Raw genomic sequence first — 24,477 nt, forward strand, 5'->3', positions numbered from 1 at the left:
AGACCAGTTAGCTTAACATATGTCATGGGAAAATGTTGTTTTTTTTTAAATTAGATTCCCTACAGTGTGGAAACAGGTCCCTTGGCCCAACAAATCCACACCGACCCTCTGAAGAGCAACCCACCTATTCTCCTACATTTACCCATGACTAATCCACCTAACACTATGGGCAATTTAGCGTGGCCAATTCACCTGACCTGCACATCTTTGGACTGTGGGAGGAAACTGGAGCACCCGGAGGAAACCCACGCAGACACTGGGAGAATGTGCAAACTCCACACAGACGATTGCCTGAGCCAGGAATCGAACCCAGGACCCTGGCGTTGTGAGGCAGCAGTGCTAACCACTGAGCCACCCTGCTGCCCCAACTGCACTATAAGTGCTCTTAATGCAGTGTATTGTCCCTACCTCCAGGCCATAAGGCCTTGGTTCAAGTCCCACCTGTGTCATAGTCATCTATAGACTCTGTATAAATAACTGTTGAATGTTGTAATAAGCCATCTGGTTCACAATTTTGGGAAGGTAACTGCCAACCTTATCTGACCTGGCCTGATATGATCCCAGGCCCACAGCAATGTGGTTAACACTTAACTACCTTCTGGAAATTAAGGATGGACAAAAAATGCTGACCCAGCCAGAGATGCCCATATCACATAAACAAATAAAAATAAAACTTAGAGGGTACTGAAGGAGGTGAGTCTACAATGACAAGTATCTTGCAGAGTCTGAAGGTGAGTTACTTGCTGTAGGATTCCCTTGCCTTTGACCTGCTTTTGTAGCCACAATACATACATGGCTAGTCCAGTTCAGTTTCTGATCAACTCGAACTCCCAGAATGTTAAAGGTGGGAGATTCTGTAATGGTAATGCTAATGGTGATTGTCATCAACTGGCAATGATTTCATTCTCTCTTTCTTGAGATGGTCATTGCTTGACACTTGTGTGGCATGAATGTCACTTTTCATTTGCATGTCCAAACCTGGATATTGTCCAGGTCTTGCTGCAGTCACCAGCAAATATCCCCACTTCTGACCTTATAATGAAGGAAGGTAATTGATGAACCTGCTGAAGATGGTTGAACCTAGGACACTAGAATGAAGAATTCCTGCAGAGTTGTCCTTGATCTATGATGACAAACCAACAACAACTCCAACCATCTTCCTTTTGTGTCAAACATGATTACAACCGGCAGAGATTTTTTTTCCTTTTGATTCACATTGACTTGAGTTTTGCTAGGTCTCTGATCCTACACTCGGTTGAAGACAGTCAATCTCACCATACCTCTGTGAAGAGTCCAGATCCTTTGTCCATGTTTGAACCAAGGAAGTAATGAGGCCTGGAGCTCAGTGGCCCTGGCAGAACCCAACCCAAGAGTCACTGAGCAAATTATTGCTAAACAAGTGCTGCTTGTTAGCACTGTTGTTGACATCCTCCATCACTTTACTGATGATCCAGAGTAGACTGAGAGGATGATATTTGGCCTGGTTGGATTTGCTCTGTTTTTATGTATACAGGACATTGTCACCACATTGTTGGCTGGATGCCAGTATTGTAGCTATACTGGAATAGCTGGCTCAGGGTGGGCAAGTTCCAGCAGACAATTTTCATTACTATTGCTGGAATATTGTCAAGGCCAATAGCCTTTGCAATATCCAGTGCCTCCAACCATTTCCTGATACCTCATGGAGGGAATTGAATTGGCTAAAGACTGTCATTTGTAATGGCAGGGGCTCTGGAGGAGTGAGATAGATCATTAACTTGGCACTTCAGACTGAAGGTTGTTATGAGTGCATCAGTCTTGTCTTTTTCTTTGATGGGGAAGCTTAGCATATCAATGAGGATAGGGATGTTTGCCTCCCTATGAGTTGTTTAATTATCTATTACCACTCATGGTTGGATATGGCAGGATTGCAGCGTTCTGATCAAATGCATTGGCTGTGGAATCACTTGTCCCTACCTATCGCATGCTGCTTACAGTTCTGGCATTCCTGTTGTGTAGCTTCATCAGGTTAGCATCTCATTTTTAAAGTATGACTGCTCCATACATACCCTCCCGCACTCTTCATTGAACCAGCATTGATCCCCTGGCTTGATGATAATGGTAGTTTGGGGAGTATAATGAACCATGAGGTTGCAGATTGTGTCACAGTTAAATTCTGCTGCTGCTCATGGGCACCTCCTGGATTCACGGTCTTGAGTTGCCAAATCTGTTCAAAGTCTGTCCCATTAAGCATGGTGATGGTGCCAGACAATACAATGGAAGTATTCTCAATGTCAAACTAGATCTTCACCTCCACACAGGCTGTATGGTGGTCAATCTTATCAATACTGTCACGGACAGATGCAACAAAGAAGTTGCTGAGCTATGTGTTTCCCTCTTGGCTCCCTCACCACTTGTTGCAGACGAAGTCTCGCAGCTGTATCCTTTAGGACCCGACCAGCTTGATCAGTAGTCATGTTGCTGAGGTAGTTATAGAGTCATAGAGGTATACAACATGGAAACAGATCCTTCGGTCCAACTTATCCATGCTGACCAAATATCCTAACCTAATCTAGTCCCACTTTCCATACCCCCTCTCAACCCTTCCTATTCATATTCCCATCCAGATGCCTTTTAAATGCTGTAATTGTACTAGCCTCCACCACTTCCTCTGGCAGTTCATTCCATACATGCACCACCCTCTGTGTGAAAACGTTGCTCGTTAGGTCCCTTTTACATCTTTTCCCCCCTCAACCTAAACCTCGTCCACCCCAGGGAAAAGACTTTGTCTATTTATCCTATCCATGCCCCTCATGATTTTATAAACCTCTATAAGGTCACCCCTTAGCCTCCAATGCTCCAGGGAAAACAGCCCCAGCCTATTCAGCCTCTCCCTTTAGCTCAAATCCTCTGAACCTGGCAACATCCATGTGGGCGGCATGGTGGCAGTGGATGGCATGGTGGCACAGTGGTTAGCACTGCTGCCTCACAGTGCCAGAACCCAGGTTCAATTCCTGCCTCAGGCCACTGTCTGTGTGGAGTTTGCGCATTCTCCCTGTGTCTGTGTGGGTTTCCTCCGGGTGCTCCGGTTTCCTCCCACAGTCCAAAGATGTGCAGATTAGGTGAATTGGCCATGCTAAATTGCCCACCGTGTTAGGTGAAGGGGCAAATGTAAGGGAATAGGTCTGGGTGGGTTGCTTTTCGGAGGGTCGGTGTGGACTTGTTGGGCCAAAGGGCCTGATTCCACACTGTAAGTAATCTAATCTAAATCTTTTCTGAACCCTTTCAAGTTTCACAACACCCTTCCAATGGGAAGGAGACCAGAATTGTGTGCATATTCCAAAAGTGACCAAACCAATATCATGGACAACCACAACATGACCTCCCAAATCCTATACTCAATGCTCTGACCAATAAAGGAAATTATACCAAACACCACCTTCATTATCCTCCACTTGCAAGGAACTATGAACCTGCACTCCAAGGTCTCTTTGTTCAACAACACTCCACAGGACCTTACCATTAAGTGGTTTGCTTTTCCAAAGTGCAGCACCTCACATTTATCTAAATTAAACTCCATCTGCCACTCCTCAGCCCATTTGCCCAACTGATCAAGATCCTGTTGTACTGTGAGGTAGCCTTCTTCGCTGTCCACTTCACCTCCAATTTTGGTGTCATCTGCAAACTTACTAACTATACTTCCTATGCTCACTTCCAATTCATTTATATAAATGGCAAAAAGTAGTGAACCCAGCACCGATCCTTGCAGCACTGCACTGCTCACAGGCCTCCAGCCTGAAAAGCAACCCTCTACTAAAACCCTCTGTCTTCTACCTTCAAGCCAGTTCTGTATCCAAATGGTTAGTTCTCCCTGTATTCTGAGATCTTACCTTGTTGGAACCTTGTTGAATGCCTTACAGAAGTCCAAATAGACCACGCCTACTGCTCTTCCCTCAAAAATCCTTCAAAAGCTCAATCAAATTCATGAGACATGATTTCCCATGCACAAGCCATGCTGACTATTCCTAATCAGTCCATGCCTTTCCATTACATGTAAATCTCCCAGTCTTGTGATCCTCAGTGCTTCTTCCAAGTATTGGTCAACATGGAGGATCACTGATCTCTATGTTGGTCAGTGGGGGGGTGTTGGTAGAATGTGGGGACGTGGTATGGGGAGTGAGGGACATGGTGACCAGTAGCAGGCTCTCTCTCCCATGTATGACCTGATGCCATGAGACCTCATTGGATGTAGAATGTTAAGAACTCCTATAGCAGTATCCTTATGGCTCTATTGCCTCTGCTGGGTATGTCCTTTTCCACAGGAATGATGATGTCGAGAACATTCTGTGTAACAAATTATCCTGTGACTATGTCTATATCAAGTTGTTTGTTGATGTCAAGTGGTACATCTGATTTCATTCCTTTTTCACTCTATAGTAGTTGAGACAAATGAATGCCTTGTACTTACTTGTCGGCCAGACCAGATAAAGATGGCAGTTTCCTTCCCTAAGGGACATTAGTGAACCAGTTGGGTTTTTCCAAAAAAATCATCAAGAGTTCCACAGTCATCACTAGACTTTTAAATCCATGTAATTGTGAGCCTGTGATTCCTGTAGGCATTGCACCAGTTTATTACCTACATCACAAAATGAAGCTCCTTACCTTTCACTCAGGTTTGCTTGCTTCCTGCAGGGGACAGTATTCCGTACACACGCTCCATTTTCAGGATCTGCTTCTTCCACAATCACAAATGGCCTCTCCTCCAATGTGGCAACAGTTAAATGGGCACTGTCAGTTACAGGTTGCTGGAATTTTCCATATCTTGGCCACACTGGATATTTCATTCTTATCAAGCCATTTTCCCATCTTCCAACCTGTAGATGCGTGGAGAGATTTTACATTTAACTCTCAGTATATGCAAAGAGTGGCAGTCACCTCAAATCTAACCGTCCAGCCATTATAATTTCTCTTTATTCAATCTTCATAATGATAGAGAGTTATGCAAGAGAATGAGAATAGTGGAGAAGTGCTGGCACTGGACAATAAGAATGACCGTGACTGATATGGGAAGGGTTTATGGTGCTACACTGACACTTGCAAATGGATTGATAGTGGGAAAAGAATGAATCTGGGGAATAGTCAGGTGAGGTTTTGCCAAGAATGTCAGAGTCCTATTGGAGTGAGTAGTACAGTGGAAAATGTGAATTATAGGTTGTCTAACACTGGCATGAGCAAATGAGGCTGTTAATGAGATAATAATGAAGTTGCAGAATGAGAATCAAATGAGAAAGAAATATGTGTGACAGGCAATCCCACAATCTGAATATATCAATATCATGGTCAATGTGTGGAACCAGCACACAATGAGTCAAACTACTTTCTGTTAGTTATGATGTACCGCATCGGGGAGTTGAAGACAAATGTATCTCTAGAGACAAGCAGGGTAATAAAATATTTGAACTTCACTCAATGGTTTGTAATGGTCTGTGATAATTTGGAATAAGCCAATTCGACACTAATGTGTTTGCAGAAAGGGATTGAAAATAAGGTGATGATGCAATCATATTAACACGATTATTGAAAGAGATTAAGAAGTTATATGTGTTCTGCTGAGTCCTTGTCATTATTCTGCTGTCATTTGTATGTTTTTTTGTTTCACTACGATTTATTTATGGGATGCATGAAAGATAAAAATGGAGCACCTGATGAGCAATTCATTGTATTATAGCAATCATATGGCTGTTGTGAATATGACATCTCAATAAGGATCTCTTATTACAATTTCAGTATATAAATCTGTTGTTTAAGTAACAAAATGAATTTGATGTAGAAAGCAGTTTATCGTCTTGAAAATTTCCAAATTTTATGAACTTGTAATTGTTTTGTGAAAGTTTTTCTAAGACACCTGTTTGTCTATTTGTGTGACTAGGTCTGCTGTTCTCTTAAAAATCACAACCTGAAGGGATTTCCAGTTGATGATGGGAAGATCAGGAGACATTCCAGTAAAAGTCTAATCATTTCATAATAAATTGATTTAAATGTAAGGCGGGGGGGTTCTGTGGAATAGATAATGAACTAATTAGAGGAGGATTGAGAGAAAGACAACAATCTTAGTGGAAACTGTTTAATTAGGTGTATCAGTGTCTAATGCTGGAAACATAGAAATCAGGAACAGAGGCAGAAGCCAGAAATAAACAAGATTCAAAATGAGGAAGAAGGCCATGAAGGAGACTGTGAAAACTTGATGATTCAAGACACTTGGAGCAGACAACACGATTCTGAATCTGGATTAGTCTCTCGCTAATAAATAGGTTAAGAACTGGGTTATTTAGAGAAGAATAAATTGGCAGAAACTCAGGTAGATTAGAATGGGCTCTATTGTCCTGCATCCAGTGATGGGGATGGAGGGGCAGTAGATGATGGGATAAGCTTTCTCAGTGGAGATAGATATGAATAAAGCACAGTAGAGTCCACAGGATCCCAAGATCTAAATGTTGATAAGGTTGTAATGGAACATCATTCCCTTCTGCAACTCCTTTACCTTCTCTGCCTTTAGAGTTTGGAACCAGATGGTACTAGTGGTGATTTTAGATAAAGTCGAAGAGCAATTAAAAGCCTTTTTCATTCTTCACTCACTTATTACTTCAAAATAGTAGGCAGAGCCTTTCAAAAATGCAGAGATTGAGAGAAGTACACTTGGGTGGACAAGCTGACAGTCTGATCATGAATCTTCAATTCCCTTGAGAGGTCATAAAGGTAACATGACCTTTAGAGGTTTAATGGATACCTGATGAAGTTACAGGACGTGAGAAAAGAACTGGTGTAGATGAATATGGAGTGACATATGGAATTAAGAGCAGGTTTTTCACAGCATATAAATGTTATGAGAGGTTTATTGATATGCAACAAAAGGGTAAGGAAAATGAGAAACGAAGTTAAAGAGCACAGACCAGAAAATTTCAATGAGACTGTAATAGTAGGTTAATTAGATTCCCCTCATTCTTCTTAACTGCAGGGAATATAGAAAGGACTAGTTCTACTCTGGGCCATGGAGATTCTAATGTATGCATTGTGTATATTGGTTGGTCCTACTCAGAAATTGATCTGGAATTTTATTCAAGGTTTGACAATGCTATCTGTGATACTACCTTCAGGGCAATTTTAGTTTAATTTGTGATTAAGAACAAACTTGCTCTTATAGAGTTGAATTTCATTGGTTAAACAAATCTATAATTGTGGATGTGGGATGTGCTTGATTATGTGTATATAATTTGATGTATGCATCAGTTTTGTTGTCATTCATTCCCTGAACAACTGTACAGTGCGATTGAACAAGCTATGATTTTACAGATAACTCCTGGCAGGAAGGACAGAGAGAAGATTTGTCATTACATACACTTAAGCAACTTCACACTATCCAAGTAGCCTGCGGGACCAGTTCAGGATGAGTTAAAACTGTTTTCTGTCGAGACCGAGGTATAGGTTTATCTGCACAAACATGGAATGTGCTTGAATTGTTCAGCCCATATTTGATGGTCTCGACTATATTTGTCTAGTCACTATTGGAAAATGAAACTTAGATTAAGACCATAAGATATAGGAGCAGCATTCGGCCATTTGGCTCATTTGAATCTGCTCCGCTGTTTAATCGTGGCTGATATATTTCCCATTCTCATACCTTCTCCCTGTAACCCTTTACCCCCTTACTAATCAGGAACCTAGCTATCTCTGTCTTGAACACACTCAATGACTTGACCTCTCAGCCTTCTGCAGCAATGAGTTTCACAGATTAAACACCCTCTGGCTGAAGAAATACCTCCTCATTTCAGTTGTAAAGGGTCATCCCTTTGCTTTGAGGCTGTGCCCTCGGGTCCTAATCTCTCCTCCTTGTTAAAATATCATCTTCATGACCACACAATCCAGGCCTCTCAGTATTCCGTAAGTTTCAATTAGAACCTCTCTCATCCTTCTGAACTCTATCAAGTACAGACACAGATTCCTCAACTGCTCCTGACATGCCCCTCCTGGGATCATTCTTGGAAATCTCCTCTGGATCCCCTCCAACACCAGCACATCCTTCCTCATCTATGGGACCCAAAACTGATCACAATATTCTAAATGCTGAGGGCAGCGTAGTCAAGTTAAAGTCGAGATAGAAAACAGCTTAATGACATTTTAGTCTAACCATTGTTGTTATTCTGATGTTACTGTACTTGCATTTGCATTAGATTCACTGATTTATTGCTATTTCTGGAGTGTAGTGATAAAAAGATAAAAAATTGTTTACACAATGAATACCACAGTACAGTTAATTAATCACATAAAAACTGTAAGGTGTTTCAGAGACCTAATTCTGAACTGTTACAACAGTATGCATACATGCAATCTGTTGTTTATTGTAATTTAAGTTGAATTTCTATGGGAAATTCATACACTATTAAATGTGAATGAAATGGTGACAGAATATTGTTGGAGAATGAGAATTTTAATGGGGTGGAAAGTTCAATGGAGAATGGAATTAATAAAAGGGATAGAGATATAAATAAGGTGTCACTGCGCTGGCAACTGAGATTGATCTTGAAGAATGAAGTACACTGGGACTGGGAAAGATAATGGAGAGATATTTACACTGGGAAATGAGAATCTTAGGATGAGAAATAATTTGGTATTGAGAATCATAGGTAGAGTCACTGTCACTGGTTCTTGATGACACCAGTGGGAAAAATTAGACTTAAACTAAGGAATGATTATAAGGTGAAGGAAGGTTTGCACTAGGGAGCAAGAATGATGATGGGTGGGACAGGATCTGGAGATTAAGAATGATAATGGTCAGGGAAGCAAATTGGGGAATGAAAATCAGAGGTATATCACTGACACTGAATTCTCAGAATATCATCAGGGAAAGCTGATGTTGCTGGATGGCAAAACATTAATCGGATGTGAGGCAATGACTCTGTTTCCTTCCTATGTCTGCCTGATTAAGTCCAAGGCAGGAAGGCTCAGGACACAGCCTCATACTCCAACATTAATTGAAGTCCTTAAGTGGGCATTTAATGTTTATTTAAAGAGCCTTATTCTGCCACTATTGATGCTCGATTTGAGAAGGATCATCAAGCACTTAACTGGCCAGCATTGATCCTTCCCGGAATTTAGGACTCTTGGGAATTCCAGTTCTCATCACAGACACCTTCCCCATTGCCTGTTAGAGCCACTGGCAAAAATGGCAGCTGACAGTAGCGTACCCACCCGAGACCTATCCCATACTAAAGATGACTGAAGGTGGGCTGGAGTCACTAGCTAAGGCTGGAGAGGTCAAAGAAAGGGCAGGAGGTGACTCTCAGTACATCCCATCCCAATGTTAAATTCCTTGAGCAGGCTGTGAATATTTTTGATGCAATTTGGTTTTATTTTGGTTTCCTCATGTGGTGACTAGTTGAATCCCAGTGATGGTGAGATGTGCCCTTGGACAGGCATTAAAATCTCCATATAAAGAAAATATATTGGAGATGTTGGAAATCTGAAATGAACACAGAATGCTAGAGAAACTCAGCGAGTCTGGCAGCATCTGGGGAGAGAGAATCAGAGTTACCGTTTCAAGTCTGGTATGACTCTTCTTCATTCAAACTCCTCCTCTTCAAGATTAAAATTTCCTCGCTTAGCAGACCTGCCTTAGTTTAAAGGTGTCTGTAAACCCAATTTCCACCCAAGGGGGCAGAGATAGAATGCACCCCAGAAGCGTTTCCTAGGCAGCCGCTGGGCAGGTGAGTGCTGAGGTGGGCTGATTAGAAAGTCCACCTCAGTTCTCTGAAACTTTGTAACAATTATTTTGAATGCTGTTTGCCCTTTATCCATTCCTTCTGCCTTCTCCATGCCTGTTCATGCTCACTTCCCACACCCATACTCTCCATGGCAACTGCATAGCTAATCAGCTACTATCCAACATGGGCAGATCTCAGGAACCATGTGCAGATCAAAGAAACAATATAATATAGTCTTCATTCATGCACACTTCAAGCATTTAAATCTTAAGTGGTTAATCTTTTGTAGAAACAAACACTCCTCATGTTCTGACTTTAATTTTTATGAATATTATCACCACAAAACACATACACAGACTAACCAATTTGAACCATGTACACTGAATACATCACTGGGGGATAATTCAGACTGTTCTTGACCAGGTCGCTATCATAAAAATATTCATCTAATACTCACCATTTCCCAAAATCTGCTTCGGTTCAGTGTGACCACAGCCATCGATGGTCTCACCAAATAGCCATCCTCATTGAAAGAGAAGTCTTTACCTTCCCAGCTAATGTTCAACATGTGCCTGTGAAATATGTTTCAAGATCATTGTTAGGTCTAGTGAAATGGAAAATATAGAGAATCTTGGTTAATTCAAACATTCATTATTCATCGTTTCAAGGTGATACTACTCTGCAATATGCTCACCCACAGGTAGAAACAGTTTCTCTCCATCTGCACCATCATTTACAGGTTGTTCTGCTAAAGCGTGCATTTGATTAATGTGAATTCGCTGCAACATGATTAATGAATTGGGGACACTGTTTCTAAAGAGCGAACTTTTAAACGTGTTGGTTGTAACACGATTGCATCGGCAACACTTTAAGTGTTGTTTCTAAAGCGTGATTTCTCTATACTCTGGGTTTGTATAAGAATGCAACCATTGCGTTATATAAGAACTACATGTACTTTCCCAAAAGCTTCATTCAAACCATTTGCCATATTTCAGGTTATGTAATTTTTTATTGTAATCTAGCCCTTGGAGCTATTGTAGCATTTTATTTAATCTGTGTGCCATTCCTTCCCAAGACCAACATAACTTTCATTATATACAGTTCCCAGAACTGTACACAACAATCAAGACATGGGTTAGATTTTATGTTATCCATCTTGGCAGGAACCATGGTTATTGGATATATGCAATTGCTGGAGATGCCCCTGTTGTTCTTGTAGTTTACAATATCCCAATTATTGTTAATACTGGACAAATCAGATTCCAGACTGAACTCAGTGGATCACATTTTGTTGTTTTGGTTTTAATGAATGGGCTTTCCTGGAAACACAAACACACAATGTTGCAAATTTGATTTTAACAATAAAATAGAAGTTTAAGATGCAAAAGAATTGAAGACAACATAGAATAAACCAAACTATTTTCATAAATACAAGTTTAAGGATTTTGAAACATGCTGTAAAATAAAATCCTGTTAATCCCAAAAGCACTCCTTTACTCTCATCATTCCAGACAGAAGTCCCACTCTATCACTTCTATAGGACTTAGCTTAATTGTGATTTCAATTCCCAGCCTAGACAATCCAAGAGCCTCTTCCTTGAGTTTAAATGGAACTGAGCTTGGACTCTCTCAGCTTCAAATAACTGGTTCAAGATTTTAACCAAGCATTTGTGATTTGGAATTTTCAAACTGATTCCTTACGCTAAAGTAAATTATTTTTTAACAGTTCTAAACTACTTCTATTCTGTTATTTTGAAGCAACTGTCTTACACATCCAGCTTCAGCCAAGAGCTCTGCAAAAGTGAAACCAAAAGGTATTTCTTCAAACTATGGGTGCTTCTCCTAAGTCAAAAAAATTCCAAAACCTTCTACCTGTAACATAATACCCAACTGTTCACTCTGCTCGTAACAGTCACCCAATGAAAACAAAATCCAGGAAGTCTCTCTCTCACACACTTTCACTCTCTCTCACATTTTTTTAAAAATAATAAATGACCATGACTATAGAAAGGTTTAAAATCCAACCTATAAAGTAAATGATATTAAAATATATATCATACACCTTACATCACCACCATGAGCAGCATAACCTCTCCTGATTGAGTCAGAGGTTGGAATGGACAGATGTTGGATTTCTAGCCATGAGCAGAATGTCATTTAAGCTCATTAATGAGTTAATTGATATCTATCTCCCTGAGCCCACTACAATGCAGTGGTGAATGAGTGGGTATCATAAACCCTTGGAAGGTGCTGAGCAAAACATGTTGGTTTTTCCTCAAGGTCAGGTAGTTTGTGCATGATCAAGGAACCTGGTATTGTGTAAGAACTGAAAATTACCCCTTGCTTTTGTTTCACCCTCACTTGGGGTCTCGCTATGATTATGGTCCTCAACTGTGTTCAGTGCCATTAGCTACGGCCAACACTCTCACTGGTACACATGCTGTCACCCTCTGAGTGGCTGGAAGATCTTGGAAGGTTTGATTTCTGTCATCTTGGACTCCAGTCAGGGAGTAAGCATCATTGCAACCAATTACTGCCAGTTCTCCTCACTCCTTGTGTAATACTGATCGAGTTTCTGTGCTAGTTGTTTGATCAGTAGATGAATTCCCCATGGTTACAACAAAATCCTGGCTATTCTGTAACCTGACCTGAGTTGATATACCCATTCCACTTTATATTCCCAGCCCTTATGTTATAAATGCTAACAATAAATTAGACACTTTGATTTTTCTTCGAACATTGCATTTTGGTGATCAGTTTACAGAACCCCCAAAAATCTCTTTGGACTTTCTACTGCTCCTGGCTTTTTACTATCTAAAAACTCAATTCTAGCACTTCTTTTTCATCCAGAACAGATGACATAACATATAACTGCAGTGAAAAGTATCTGCTATACTTCTATCTACTCACTCATTCAATCAATGTTTCTTTGCCATTTTATATTCCCAGCTGAAGCATTTACTATACTAATTATAGTTCTATTATTGGCAAACATGGATATAATGAATAATTCAACTCCCAAGGATTGTTGTGGGCCACTAGGTCACTTGCTTTAAGTTCAAGTGCATACCCATCACTCTTTATTCTGTTTTGTACTGTTGAACCAGTCAGCAATCTCAATCATTTGCTGTCAATTTGCTTTGTTTTGAATCATGGAATGTGTTAACCATGCATTTGGGTGTTCGTTCACTCATTTTGCTGCTCCAGTCTTGATTTCTACTGTGACATTCAGATCTGTAAAAAGTAACCCTCAATCTTTTTTTGTTTGTAACTATTACATTGAAACCCACATTCTGTATTTGACTGATCTTGACAGACTGCAATTATTGATATCTCCGTTCTTGAGTACACCACAGAGTGCCCCATTTGCACTATCAAGGCTGCTGGAAATAATTCTTCTTCCAGGAATTTAACTAAACAGCAGACATTTGATCCAAAAGGGTATATTTTCCTGGAACTAAATGCCTCAAGAACCGAAGCCTATCCATATATGACATCTCAATAGAATCCAGCAATATGAAGATGAGAACTGATTGTCTGACTTCTATCTTCAAGTTGACTTCCTACATTTTTACAAACAGTTTAATAAAGTTCATGATATTCCTCTATGGAATGACTGTCCAGTATTGAAATCTATCAAAGTCTGCATTTAATGGATCATCTTTTTTTATAAATTTTAGACGTGAAGCTTACGACAAGATGCAAACCATCACCAGCAATTAAAATACTTTGCTTTTGATTTTGTTTGTATTAGTTAGAGGCAATACTCTGGCCATAGCTTGTTTTCACTTTAGTAAAACCATATTTCATGTCCACACATCTGCTTTTTTTTTCACCAGTCACAAGTTTCAGATTCAGAGAACATCACTGGGTATTCATATCTTGACAACTTATCCTTGCTTTCAGCCATCCTCCACAGGAGTAACTCAGATTACAATCTTCTGTCTGAATTGGAATAACTTAACCCTGTTGGAAAACTTAACAGGATAACAGATACTACTACTAATTAACTACTACCAATAAACTGTTCCAATATAGTAATGTTCCATAAACACACCCTTAGCAAAAGGCAAATGTAGAAGACAGATTGTCTCAGTTTTCAAGTTTCATCTTTTGGGAAACATTCTCTGCAACTTTGGTGGGTTTTTTAAAAGTTGGAACAATAGAAGCAACTTGAGTGGGTGTGGTCAAGCTCCCACCCACAGAAGCAGAATGTTTTAGTTTAGCTTTCAGCAGTTTCTTTTGGGGACTTGAAGAAGAAAAAGCTTTTTTTTTCCTCTCTCGGTTACAACCAAACATTGAGATTTCTCAAGGGAGTTGCATGTGAGGCAATCTATGTTCTGAATTTGTCTTTTGTTAAGAGTGTATTTATCTGATGTTACTTTATTGAAACAGATCAATAATAATAATTACTGTATCTATTACTCTGTTGAGTTTTCCAGTCGAATTATGTTATTCCAATTCCATCTTTCTTTTTGTTGTATTTTAACTGTAGTGGATGAATGATGTATGTCTTGCTTTAAATCTGATAGTTTGACCAATCTAATTTAACATCCAAAATAAAGGACACGATCACTTACCACTTGCTTCCTTTGAATTCAATAATCCTAAACCCAACCCAGACTTCGAGATTTTGATCCCGATAAGAGTGCCAAGTTTGTTATGGACCAGATCAAACCCCCTCAAAATATTCAGAAGATGGTCTAGATCTTAACCTGTTCTTATTTTAAAAGTAATTGTGAGGTGTTGTGTTCCAGATGCAATTCAATTGGTCAAACTACCAGATTTAAAGCAAAACACACTTTATTCATCCACTATAGTTAAAATACAGCAAAAGAAAGATGGAATTGGAATAACTTAACTCTGTTGGAAAACTTAACAGCATAACAGGTACTACTACTAATTAACTACTACCAATAAACTGTTCCAATATAGTAATGTTCCATAAACACACCCATGGCAAAAGGCAAATTTAGAACTCAGATTGTCTCCATGCCAATCCCTTGGTAGGCAGAAACCTCCCAGCGTTTGGTTGTAACTGAGAGAAGGAAAAAAAAGCTTTCACTTCTTCAAGCCCCCAACAGCAACAACTGAAAGCTAAACTAAAACATTCTGCTTCTGTGGGTGGGAGCTTGACCACACCCTTTCAGACTGCTTCTAATGTTACAACTTTTAAAGAAAACACCCAATGTTTCAAAAATTGTTTATCTTGTAGAATGCTCAGTACCTGTTCCCCAATCTCTCTTAAAGGAAACAAGGACAAAACACACTTTTTGTGAAGCACTTGTGACATCTGGGAGTTGCATGTATTAAAACACAGGGCATCTGTCTCTGCAGATATGCAGAAAGAGAATGCAGTCACTGAATCTATGTTAACGCAACAAAATAGACAACAACCATTCTCTGATTTATTCTTGACAATCCCTCGACAGAAAGGAATCTGCCTGGTTTAAATTTGAACAAAGCAAGCAGTTAACTGTCAATTATCACCTAACTGCTACATTCTCAGTAGCAACACCTCTACCAATCAGGTTCCACTTGTCAACCAATCAGCACTCTCTTCTCACATAGTATAAGGTGTTGTTTTGGCACCCGGTACGGAGGAGGGAGGGCAGGTCTGAATACCTCCTCGTGGGTCTGCTCCTGGGCCTGGCCAAACTGGCCATCAACAGGTCCAGGCAGTGGGCCGTGGAGGGGGTCGTTACGGCCGACTGCCTGCCCCTCTTCCGCGGTTACGTTAGAGCCCGGGTGTCCTTGGAGAAGGAGCACGCGGTGTCGACCAACACCCTGGAGTTGTTCAGGGAGAGGTGGGCGCCGCAGGGAGTGGAGTGCATCATTTCTCCCTCCAACTCTATTTTGATTTAGTCCCTACCCTCCCCCTTCACTGTTTTGATCACACAGCACTGCCCTTTGATGTGAAGGGCAGTGTTTGTCACTGGCCACCCGGGTGTTTTCCTATCTTCCTGGTAGTGGAAATTGAATAAAGATTCGTGCACTTTGTGTCTTTCACTGTGTCTCACATCTGCGCACACACACACACACACCATGGGTGCTGGGGAAAAAAAAATATAATAAGCACTACCGCACTTAGGTGGTAGTGTGGGGGGAAAAAAAGAAGAAAAAAAAGGGGACTAAGGTAGTTGTCAAAAAAAAGAAAAAAAAAAAATAAGGTGTTGTTTGGGCACCCGGTACGAAGGAGGGAGGGCAGGTCTGAAGACCTCCTCGTGGGTCTGCTCCTGGGTCTGGCCAAACTAGCCATCAACAGGTCCAGGCAGCTGGCCATGGAGGGGGTCGTTAGGGCCGACTGCCTGCCCCTCTTCCGAGGTTACGTTAGGGCCCGGGTGTCCTTGGAGAAGGAGCACGCGGTGTCCACCAACACCCTGGAGTTGTTCAGGGAGAGGTGGGCACCGCAGGGAGTGGAGTGCATTATTTCCCCCTCCAACTCTATTTTGATTTAGTCCCTGCCCTCCCCTTCACTGTTTGATCACACAGCATTGCCCTTTGACGTGAAGGGCACTGCTTGTCACTGGCCACCCGGGTGTTTTCCTATCTTCCTGGTGGTGGAAATTGAATAAAGATTCGTACACCTTGTGTCTCTCACTGTGTCTCACACCTGCACACACACAACATGGGTGCTGGGGAAAAAATAAGCACTACCGCAGTTAGGCGAAAAAAAAATAAGGTGTTGTTGTCCTTTATATTGGCATTCTTATGACTATCCTCCTGATGAGGGCTGTTCAAAAAGCTTTGATAAAATGTCTTACTTTACAAGACATAAGTTACAAGACAAAACAGACGTGGATGAATTCTTGTTGAGCAAGAGGGTGAAAGATTGTCAGTGTGAGCCAGAATGTGGACTTGAGGTTACAGTCCGATCCACCATTATATTATTAAATAGTAGAGCAGACATAAGTGGCTGAATGGCTTACTCCCACTCCTTTTTAATATATACTTTTTTCCCTACCTTGGCGTCATCAGCAAATTTAACTATACCTTCAGTCCTTTCATCAAAGTCATTGATGTGAATTTTAAAATGTGAGGCCCCAACACTGATCCTGTGGCATTACATCTTGCCAACTAAAAAATGACCTAATTACGTTGAAACAGTTTCCCATTAGCTGGTTAATCTTTAATCTATGCAAATTTATTGGCTGCCACCGCACAAACTTGTAGTTTCTACAATAATCCACAAATGTGTTCTTGGAAATCTAAGTTCAGTACATCCCCCGTGGCTCTTTATTCACAGCTGTGTCAGAGTGTCTGTGTGGATACCACCATTACGCATGGGGACACCTCCCACCATGTATGTGGCAGGTACTCATGCAACTCAGTCAATGTTGTCTATCTCATATGCTGCAGACAAGGATGCCCTGAAGAATGGTACATTGGCGAGACCGAGCAGAGGCTACAGCAAAGGATGAATGGACACCGCACAATAATCAACAGACAGGAATGTTTCCGCCCAGTCGGAGAACACTCCAGCAGTCCGGGACATTCAACCTCGGACCTTTTGTTGACTGTCCTCCAAGGTGGACTTTGGGACAGGCAACAATGCAAAGTGGCCGAGCAGAGGCTTAGAGACAAGTTTGGTACTCATGGGGATGGCCTCAACCAGGATCTTGTGTTCATGTCACACTATAGGTGACTCCACTACACACAGATCCGGACACACATTGACAGACATACACAGACACTACTACACACATACACTCCTACAGGTACACACAGACTTCTACAAATCCATACATTCACACAGACCCTCTCTCATACACAACCTGTCCCTCATACGCTCACACGTACACTCACACACAACTCTCTCACAGACTTTACACTCACACTTGCACATGCACACATGCACACTCTCCCACAGACACTTGTAACACCCCCATGCCTACACACACGCACTCACACGTACACACGAACACACATATAGGTTTGTGGGGGAATTTGTACTCGCAGAATTATGTTTTATTTTGTTCAAAAACTGCATGAATCCATGTAAGATTCTGTAAATCCATTTTTTAGATTAGAATTAGTCTGACCATTGTGGCATAGACAATCTCACACAGAGCACTTCACATCTTTCATGCAATATCTGGGCCAACATGACACCAATTGTTAAAGTCACTTGAGAATGTAACTTTAAAAACATTCTGTGATTTACATACGAATGTACTGCAACCAACATGGTCATTCTAAAAGATGAGAGACTTAACAAACAATCCAAGTCTTTTTCAATATATAATTTCAGTTACATCACACTGTAAACTTTTGCTTTTAATTCTGTGTCTTATGATCTTATATTCCACAACCACCTGAAGGGGCAGCGCTCTGAAAGCTAGTGCTTCCAAATAAACCTGTTGGACTATAACCTGGTGTTGTGTGAATTTTAACTTTATTTACAGCACTTGTTATTTTGTCTAAAAAGTCCAATAAATTGGTAAAACATGATTTTCCTTTCACAAAAGCATGCTGACTCCATTGATTATTTTGTGCCATGCAATAACATCTTTATAATAATCATGGAGCAGGCTATCTCTGGTCACTTCCATGAATCAATCCACTCCCCTTTCATGTCCAATGTGACCTCCTTCTATGTCTATGTCTAGAAAATACTATCAAATCACTTACAACTGTACGTACAAAATGTCAATTGTCTAGCCTTTGACTCTATGTTCACCACAACATTTCTACATCTATAGATTTTCTTAATTGCACTCTCCACCTTTAATGCCCTTCTCCATAATAAATCCATTTTTCTTTCTCAACCCAACTGTTCCCTGATCACAGATAGACATAAATGGATGTGGTGGACAAAAGATTTAGCCATTCATCACTAGATATGGCTGGACCATATAGAACATTATCAGGTTTCATTATCATTTGCTAAAACTGCTCACTATTCCAGAAACATCCTGGAATGCAAAGCTGTTCCAAAGAGCTCACAGATATCTTTATCACTAAGATAAAAACAATCTGTTCACTGCCTCTGTCACTCAATCCTTTTCACTAGTCTAAACATCCCTTAATTCTCCCCATTCCCAACTCTAAATTTGCATCTTTCTCTATTTTCTCCCCTGTCTCCCCTCAAACCCTCTGTGAACTCATTTTGTCCATGAGTTCCACCATCAGCTCCCTCAAACCTATTCCCACTTAATTGCTGATGACCTCACTTCCCCTCCTGCTCCCCATATTAACCAATATTGTTACTCATTCTCTCTTCAGTTGTGCATGTCAATTTATGTTGTTCATTGTTGTTAAAATGAATATTAAATAAGTGAGATTTTGTCCCTTGGTTTTCTTTGTTCAGATCATCTGGTAAGTTTGATTCTTTTAGATTATTGGTCTCCAGGGGGATCAAAACAGTCTATGAAATTTTGCTTAATAACATCCCTGTGAAATGATTGATATAATCTACTGCATTAGAAGGTATTACATAAATGTAGGTTGTTGTCTTTGAATGCATCTCAGCACGTAACAGACGTTTCTCTGCACTGCACAAAACTATTTCCTGTGGAATATCACTCTGCACAATAGATTTTTATTTATAAAATGCTACTATTTATAATAGAGTATCTTCTGTAAAGTGTAAATATTTATAATAGATTATTACTTGTAAAATCTGAAAGCCTGCAGTGGAGCATTACTCCCAACACAATGCTGTCCATAATGGATCATTATCGGTATAGATGACTACAGTGGACCATTCACTGCAAAGTATTTCATGATTGTACTGAATGATTATGTGTATGTGGTCAAAGCCCATGACAACTCCCTCCATGCAAAGTATTACTCGCTATAACGGATCATGAATTGCATTAAGTTACTACCTATAATGGATCATTACCTTCAAAAGTTTGCTCTCCATAATAGATTATTAGCTAAAAAGGGTCTCAGTCTAAATGGATGGTTACCCATAAAACTACTCTCTATAATGGGTCATTATAAGTATAAGGTCATTGAATTTAATGGATGGTTATCTTTAAAAATGTCACTTTTTGCAATGGATTATAATGTCTACAGGGTCCATAATGGACCCATTACCTGTCAAAGTTCACTGTCTATAATGGATCATCCTCTGAAAATTTCACTCTCTGTACTGGATCATTACCTGTAAATCTTCACTGGTCATGAAATATTGTTGTCTTGAAATACATTTCCCTGGAAAGGGTCAACACCTATATTGCGTCCTCATAAGCACAGGATCACAGTCCATCATTCATCCTCAAATTTAATGGGTCATGTTTCACTAACTCTAAAAGTTCATTGTCTGTAATGGATCATTAACTGTAAAGTGTCACTGCCTATTTTTAATTGATATCTATAAACAGTCACTGTCTCTTAGGGATTATAACCTGTAAATGGTCATAACTTTAATAAATCATTATCAATAAAAGTTCACTGTCTATTGCAGAATTTAGTTATCTGTAAAAGATTATGGTCACTGGTCACCTGTTATTAGCTTATTAGATTATTAGCTGCAAATGATTGTTATACATAAAAGATCAATAACTGAACAAAGTTGCTCTATGGAAACCTTAAAGAGTTACTGTGTGTAATGTCACTAAGAGTTTTCACTGAACAATAAAGGTATAATATTTGAATGTGTGGTGCCTGTTTTCTGGTTGCCAGTAGACATAGTTGTCCAAGCAGCATCATATATTAAATTAGTGATTGCCCATTTTTGAGTTCAATACTCTAGTTAATGTGTCTCAGAATCACACAAATGTCAGCTTTGATTGCTCAGCAAGAAGAAGCATCCTATGTCTGTAGAACATAACTTATTGGGATCACCAATTACTTACAGATTAGTTACTGATTGATTTCTAAAGGCTGGTAAGACAATTTAAAAAGGAAAAGTAAAGACTTTCATTTCTGTGGTACTTTTGCAATCACTGAAAGTGTCAAAGCACTTTGCAGATAATGAAGTACTTTTGAAGTATAGCCACACTATTGTAAAATAAACAATGGAATGGCAAAATTCCCTGAAACAGCAATGTGACAAAGACCAGGTCATCCATTTCAATGATATTGATTGAGAAATAAATATTGGTCAAGATACCTAGGACAGCTCCCTACTATTTTTCAAAATATTATGGACTCTTTAAATCCACTTAATGGGCTCTAGTTTAAAATCTCATTTGGAAAACACAACATGCTAGATTTTCCAAGAGTGGCAATTTCACACAGATTGGGAGGGTGTTAGGTCCAATGGCAGGAGGTGTTGAGTCCTGGTGAAAGAGATAGTGTGCTAGGCCAATGCTTGCTCTGTGTAAGGAGTTTGTGGAAGGTATAGTCGGTTGAGTAGTTACTTAAGAATTAGGCTAAGTATTTAATTATCTGACTTTTCCTGAGTAACTATTTGATTAATGGAATTGGAACCTTCCAAATTCTCCAGTTTAAATGGATACTTTTGGAGAGTTTCAGGCAGAAGAGAATTTCCCGAAGCAATCTTCAATTCCCAGGCAATTCTCTTGGAGTCTGTTACATTGGGGAATCTGCAGGGTTGCTGTGCACAACTCCACTTTGTGGTTTAGAACCCAAACCATTCTGTTAGCTAGCCCTTGGAAACTCGGGGCCAACCTTTGCAACTGCAGTGAAATGTCAGCCCAGGAGCATGTGACTCAGAGACAAGAGTGCTACCTGCTGAGCCAAAACAATCACATAAAATAACATAAAAACTTGGTGTTCTCCAGAGTTCTTTAAAGTTTCCAAAGTCTGGAGGAAGTGGCTGTGGCAGCTGCTAAGGGAATTGATCCCAGACATGTGCACCGAAGTAGGCATTTACATTGGAGGAGGATGATGCATTTGCATCATAACAGGAGGAATGCACAAAGGACTTGAAGAAAACAACAAAGTTCCAGAAGGAAAAAGGAGGAGGGAGAAAAGTTAGGAAGGGGTAAAAAAAGGGACAGACAGGAGGGCATTTCATCCAAGGTGCTCAAGAAGCAGTTCTCCAACTTGAATCTGTGAGAAAAGACATATCTATGCTTCAATAAGAATGAAACACTCTGAAATCTGCCAACTGCTGAATACTATTGCTATTGACTGTGATGGTGATCGTGGCCTTGAGCTTTTATGTGCTGGCTAGGCTGGAGCAGACAATGTCTGTAACATCACCCAGTTCCCATTCTTTGTTGCCTGAGGAGGTCACTGAAACCCTCTATACAAAGAGAGCTGATTACATTTCAATTTCTCTAGTCAGTCAGCAGCAGATGGAGTGAGCACATGACTTCTGAGGATTGCAGGCTTCTCCTTGATGCAGATCTCTCTTGAATGCACAGGCATCGCTCTGCGGGAATTGCATGTCAACTCCATACCCCAATCAAAAGGGATTACATTCCCTCAGAGTCCAGTTAGATTGTAACCATATACAGTGTATCCATGAGGACAGCATTCACTATCCTGGGAGCAGTCATCTTCATCATGCAGCAGATTGCTGTAACATCTGCATCTGAATCATCATGAAAAGCCAAACAGTCGCTGCTAGGTTGTGAGCTCTCTGCACTGACCATGTGATTGCTGTCTCTAGTGTGTCTACATGTGCAGTATGCTTAAAGTGAAAGTCAAATGTCTGTTGACCAGGGTGGCACGGTGCCTCAGTGGTTAGCACTGTTGCTTCACAACACCAGGGTCCCAGGTTCAATTCTAGCCTCGAGTGACTGTGTGGAGTTTGCACATTCTCCATGTGTCTGCGTGGGTCTCTGGTACTCTGGTTTCTACCCACAGTCCAGGTGTGCAGGTCAGGTGAATTGGCCATACTAAATTGCCCATAGTATCAGGTACATTAGTCAGATGGAAATAGGTCTGGGTGGGTTACTCTTTGGAGGGTTGGTGTGGACTTGTTGGGCCGAAGGGCCTGTTTCCACACTGTAGGGAATTTAATCATATTCAAAATGTGACCATTGGGGTGCAGAAGCCAGTACCTGGGCAGCTCTGGAGGAACCACAGTACTTGGCAGAACATGTGTCAAGATTCGTGGTGGTCTACTGCATCCTGCACAACCTTGCATTATGAAGGCGCAATACTCACAATGAGTGATGATGATGAGGAGGAGCAGGAAGAGGAAGCAAGGATGTAACCAAGACAGTCTTTTTCTGGCAGGATTATACAACTGTAATCCCAACATTCTCTCCATTACTAACTATACCATAAAATAAACATTTCAAACCAAATTTGTAAATTTAGTGATACTACATCAAAGACAAAGGTCAACTCTTGTCCACTGCGTTACCTTTCCTTGCTACAAAACAATGCTACCACCAATTTGCTGACTTTCAATGGGGAGACTACAGCTGTCATTGCTGGATGATCTTGAGCAGCTCCGTGCTGGGAAGAATGCATCATCCTATGGACTGGCTGGATGATACGCAACAGCAAAAGCTCTGAAAAGGCTGCAGTTATGAGAGAGAGCAGTAGGCCATATCAAAAAGTTCAGATTGACTCTAAGAGGGGACAAAATTTAATCTGGGGAAGAACAATGAGCTACCTTCAAAGGAGAGGCATTCAGCAGCCAAGATATATCCCTCAGAGGGGAAAGGTAGGGCAAACAAAGATAGAGCTCCCTGCATGACAAAAGAGATAGAAACCAAGATAATGAAGAAAACACACTTTAGATGAAAATACAATTGAGAACCAAACTAAACATGGGAGGTTTAGATAGGAGGTGAGAAAGCAAAAAAGAGAAGCAAAGAAGAAGTGTGTAAAAAGACGAGCAACATGAATAGAATAGAATACCAGCTTACCGTCTCTGTATTTTTACAAAAAAAATTGAAAATTTTTATATGTCACCATATCACAGCACTTAAATTAATGTCAGAAGTCATCAATAAGAAAAGAAAATGTAAAATGTTCATCACAGTTCAATTAATGGCTCCTGGGTTCAGGGTAGGCTGGAAAACCAGACTGAGACTGCCACATTGGACTGAGATGAGATCTCCTCACCGGGACTAGACCTTCATGCTGGGCTGCTGGAATACCCGGGAGCCACTGAAGAAGACCTCCATGCTGGGATGAGACCTCCACACTGGGTGCTACATGATAGGAAGGATGTGAAGTCATTGGAGACATTGCAGAAAAGATTTGCAAGATTGATTGCAGGGATGAGAAAGTTCACTGATGAAAATAGGTAGGAGAAGTTGAGATTGCTTTTACAGAAGAGAAGGCTGAAAAGCGGTTTGTTTGAGGTATTCAAAATCATAACAGGTCTGGATAGGGTAATAAGGGGAAACTGATTCCACTCCTGAGAGGATTGAGAATGAAAGGACACAGATTTAAAGCATTCGGCACAAGCAACGTGAAGAAAAACATTGCTGTTTCAAGGCATGGTTAAGGTCTGGAATATGCTGCCTGAGAGAATGGTTGGAAATTCAACTGAAACAATCAAATGAGAATTGGAGTATATTCTGAAAAGTAAAAATGTACAAGCTATACAGGCAGAAGACGACAGAACAGCACTGTGAATTGTTCTTTCAGCGAGCCAATCCATTCATGATAAGCTGAATGGCCACCTTCTTCTCAGTGACAACCTTTTTATTTCTGTAGTTCTGAGGTTCCTGTTCTTTAGAGCCGCATGAAATCCCACAAGACGATGCATCAACAATCCAGTCGTCTGTTAGAGTCATAGAGTCATAGAGATGTACAGCATGGAAACAGACCCTTCGGTCCAACCCGTCCATGCCGACCAGATATCCCAACCCAATCTAGTCCCACCTGCCAGCACCCGGCCCATATCCCTCCAA

General features: G+C 40.6%; 1 protein-coding gene across 1 annotated transcript in view; it reads right to left on the reverse strand.

Annotated features, from left to right (window-relative positions):
- The window catches only part of LOC122562073 (glutamate receptor ionotropic, NMDA 2C-like), a 126,659-nt gene that overhangs the window by 41,010 nt on the left and 61,172 nt on the right, over positions 1-24,477 (reverse strand). Inside the window, exons 4-5 of the mRNA XM_043714557.2 lie at positions 10,195-10,309; positions 4,642-4,853 (exon numbers count right to left, since the gene is read on the reverse strand). Of these exons, the coding sequence (XP_043570492.2) occupies positions 4,642-4,853; positions 10,195-10,309 (327 nt within the window). The remainder of the gene's footprint in view (positions 1-4,641; positions 4,854-10,194; positions 10,310-24,477) is intronic.

Source organism: Chiloscyllium plagiosum, unplaced genomic scaffold (genome assembly GCF_037043375.1).
Source record: "Chiloscyllium plagiosum isolate Xiang-an unplaced genomic scaffold, Cpla_swu_hap1 HiC_scaffold_25, whole genome shotgun sequence".
In the NCBI taxonomy this organism is placed as follows: Eukaryota; Metazoa; Chordata; class Chondrichthyes; order Orectolobiformes; family Hemiscylliidae; genus Chiloscyllium; species Chiloscyllium plagiosum.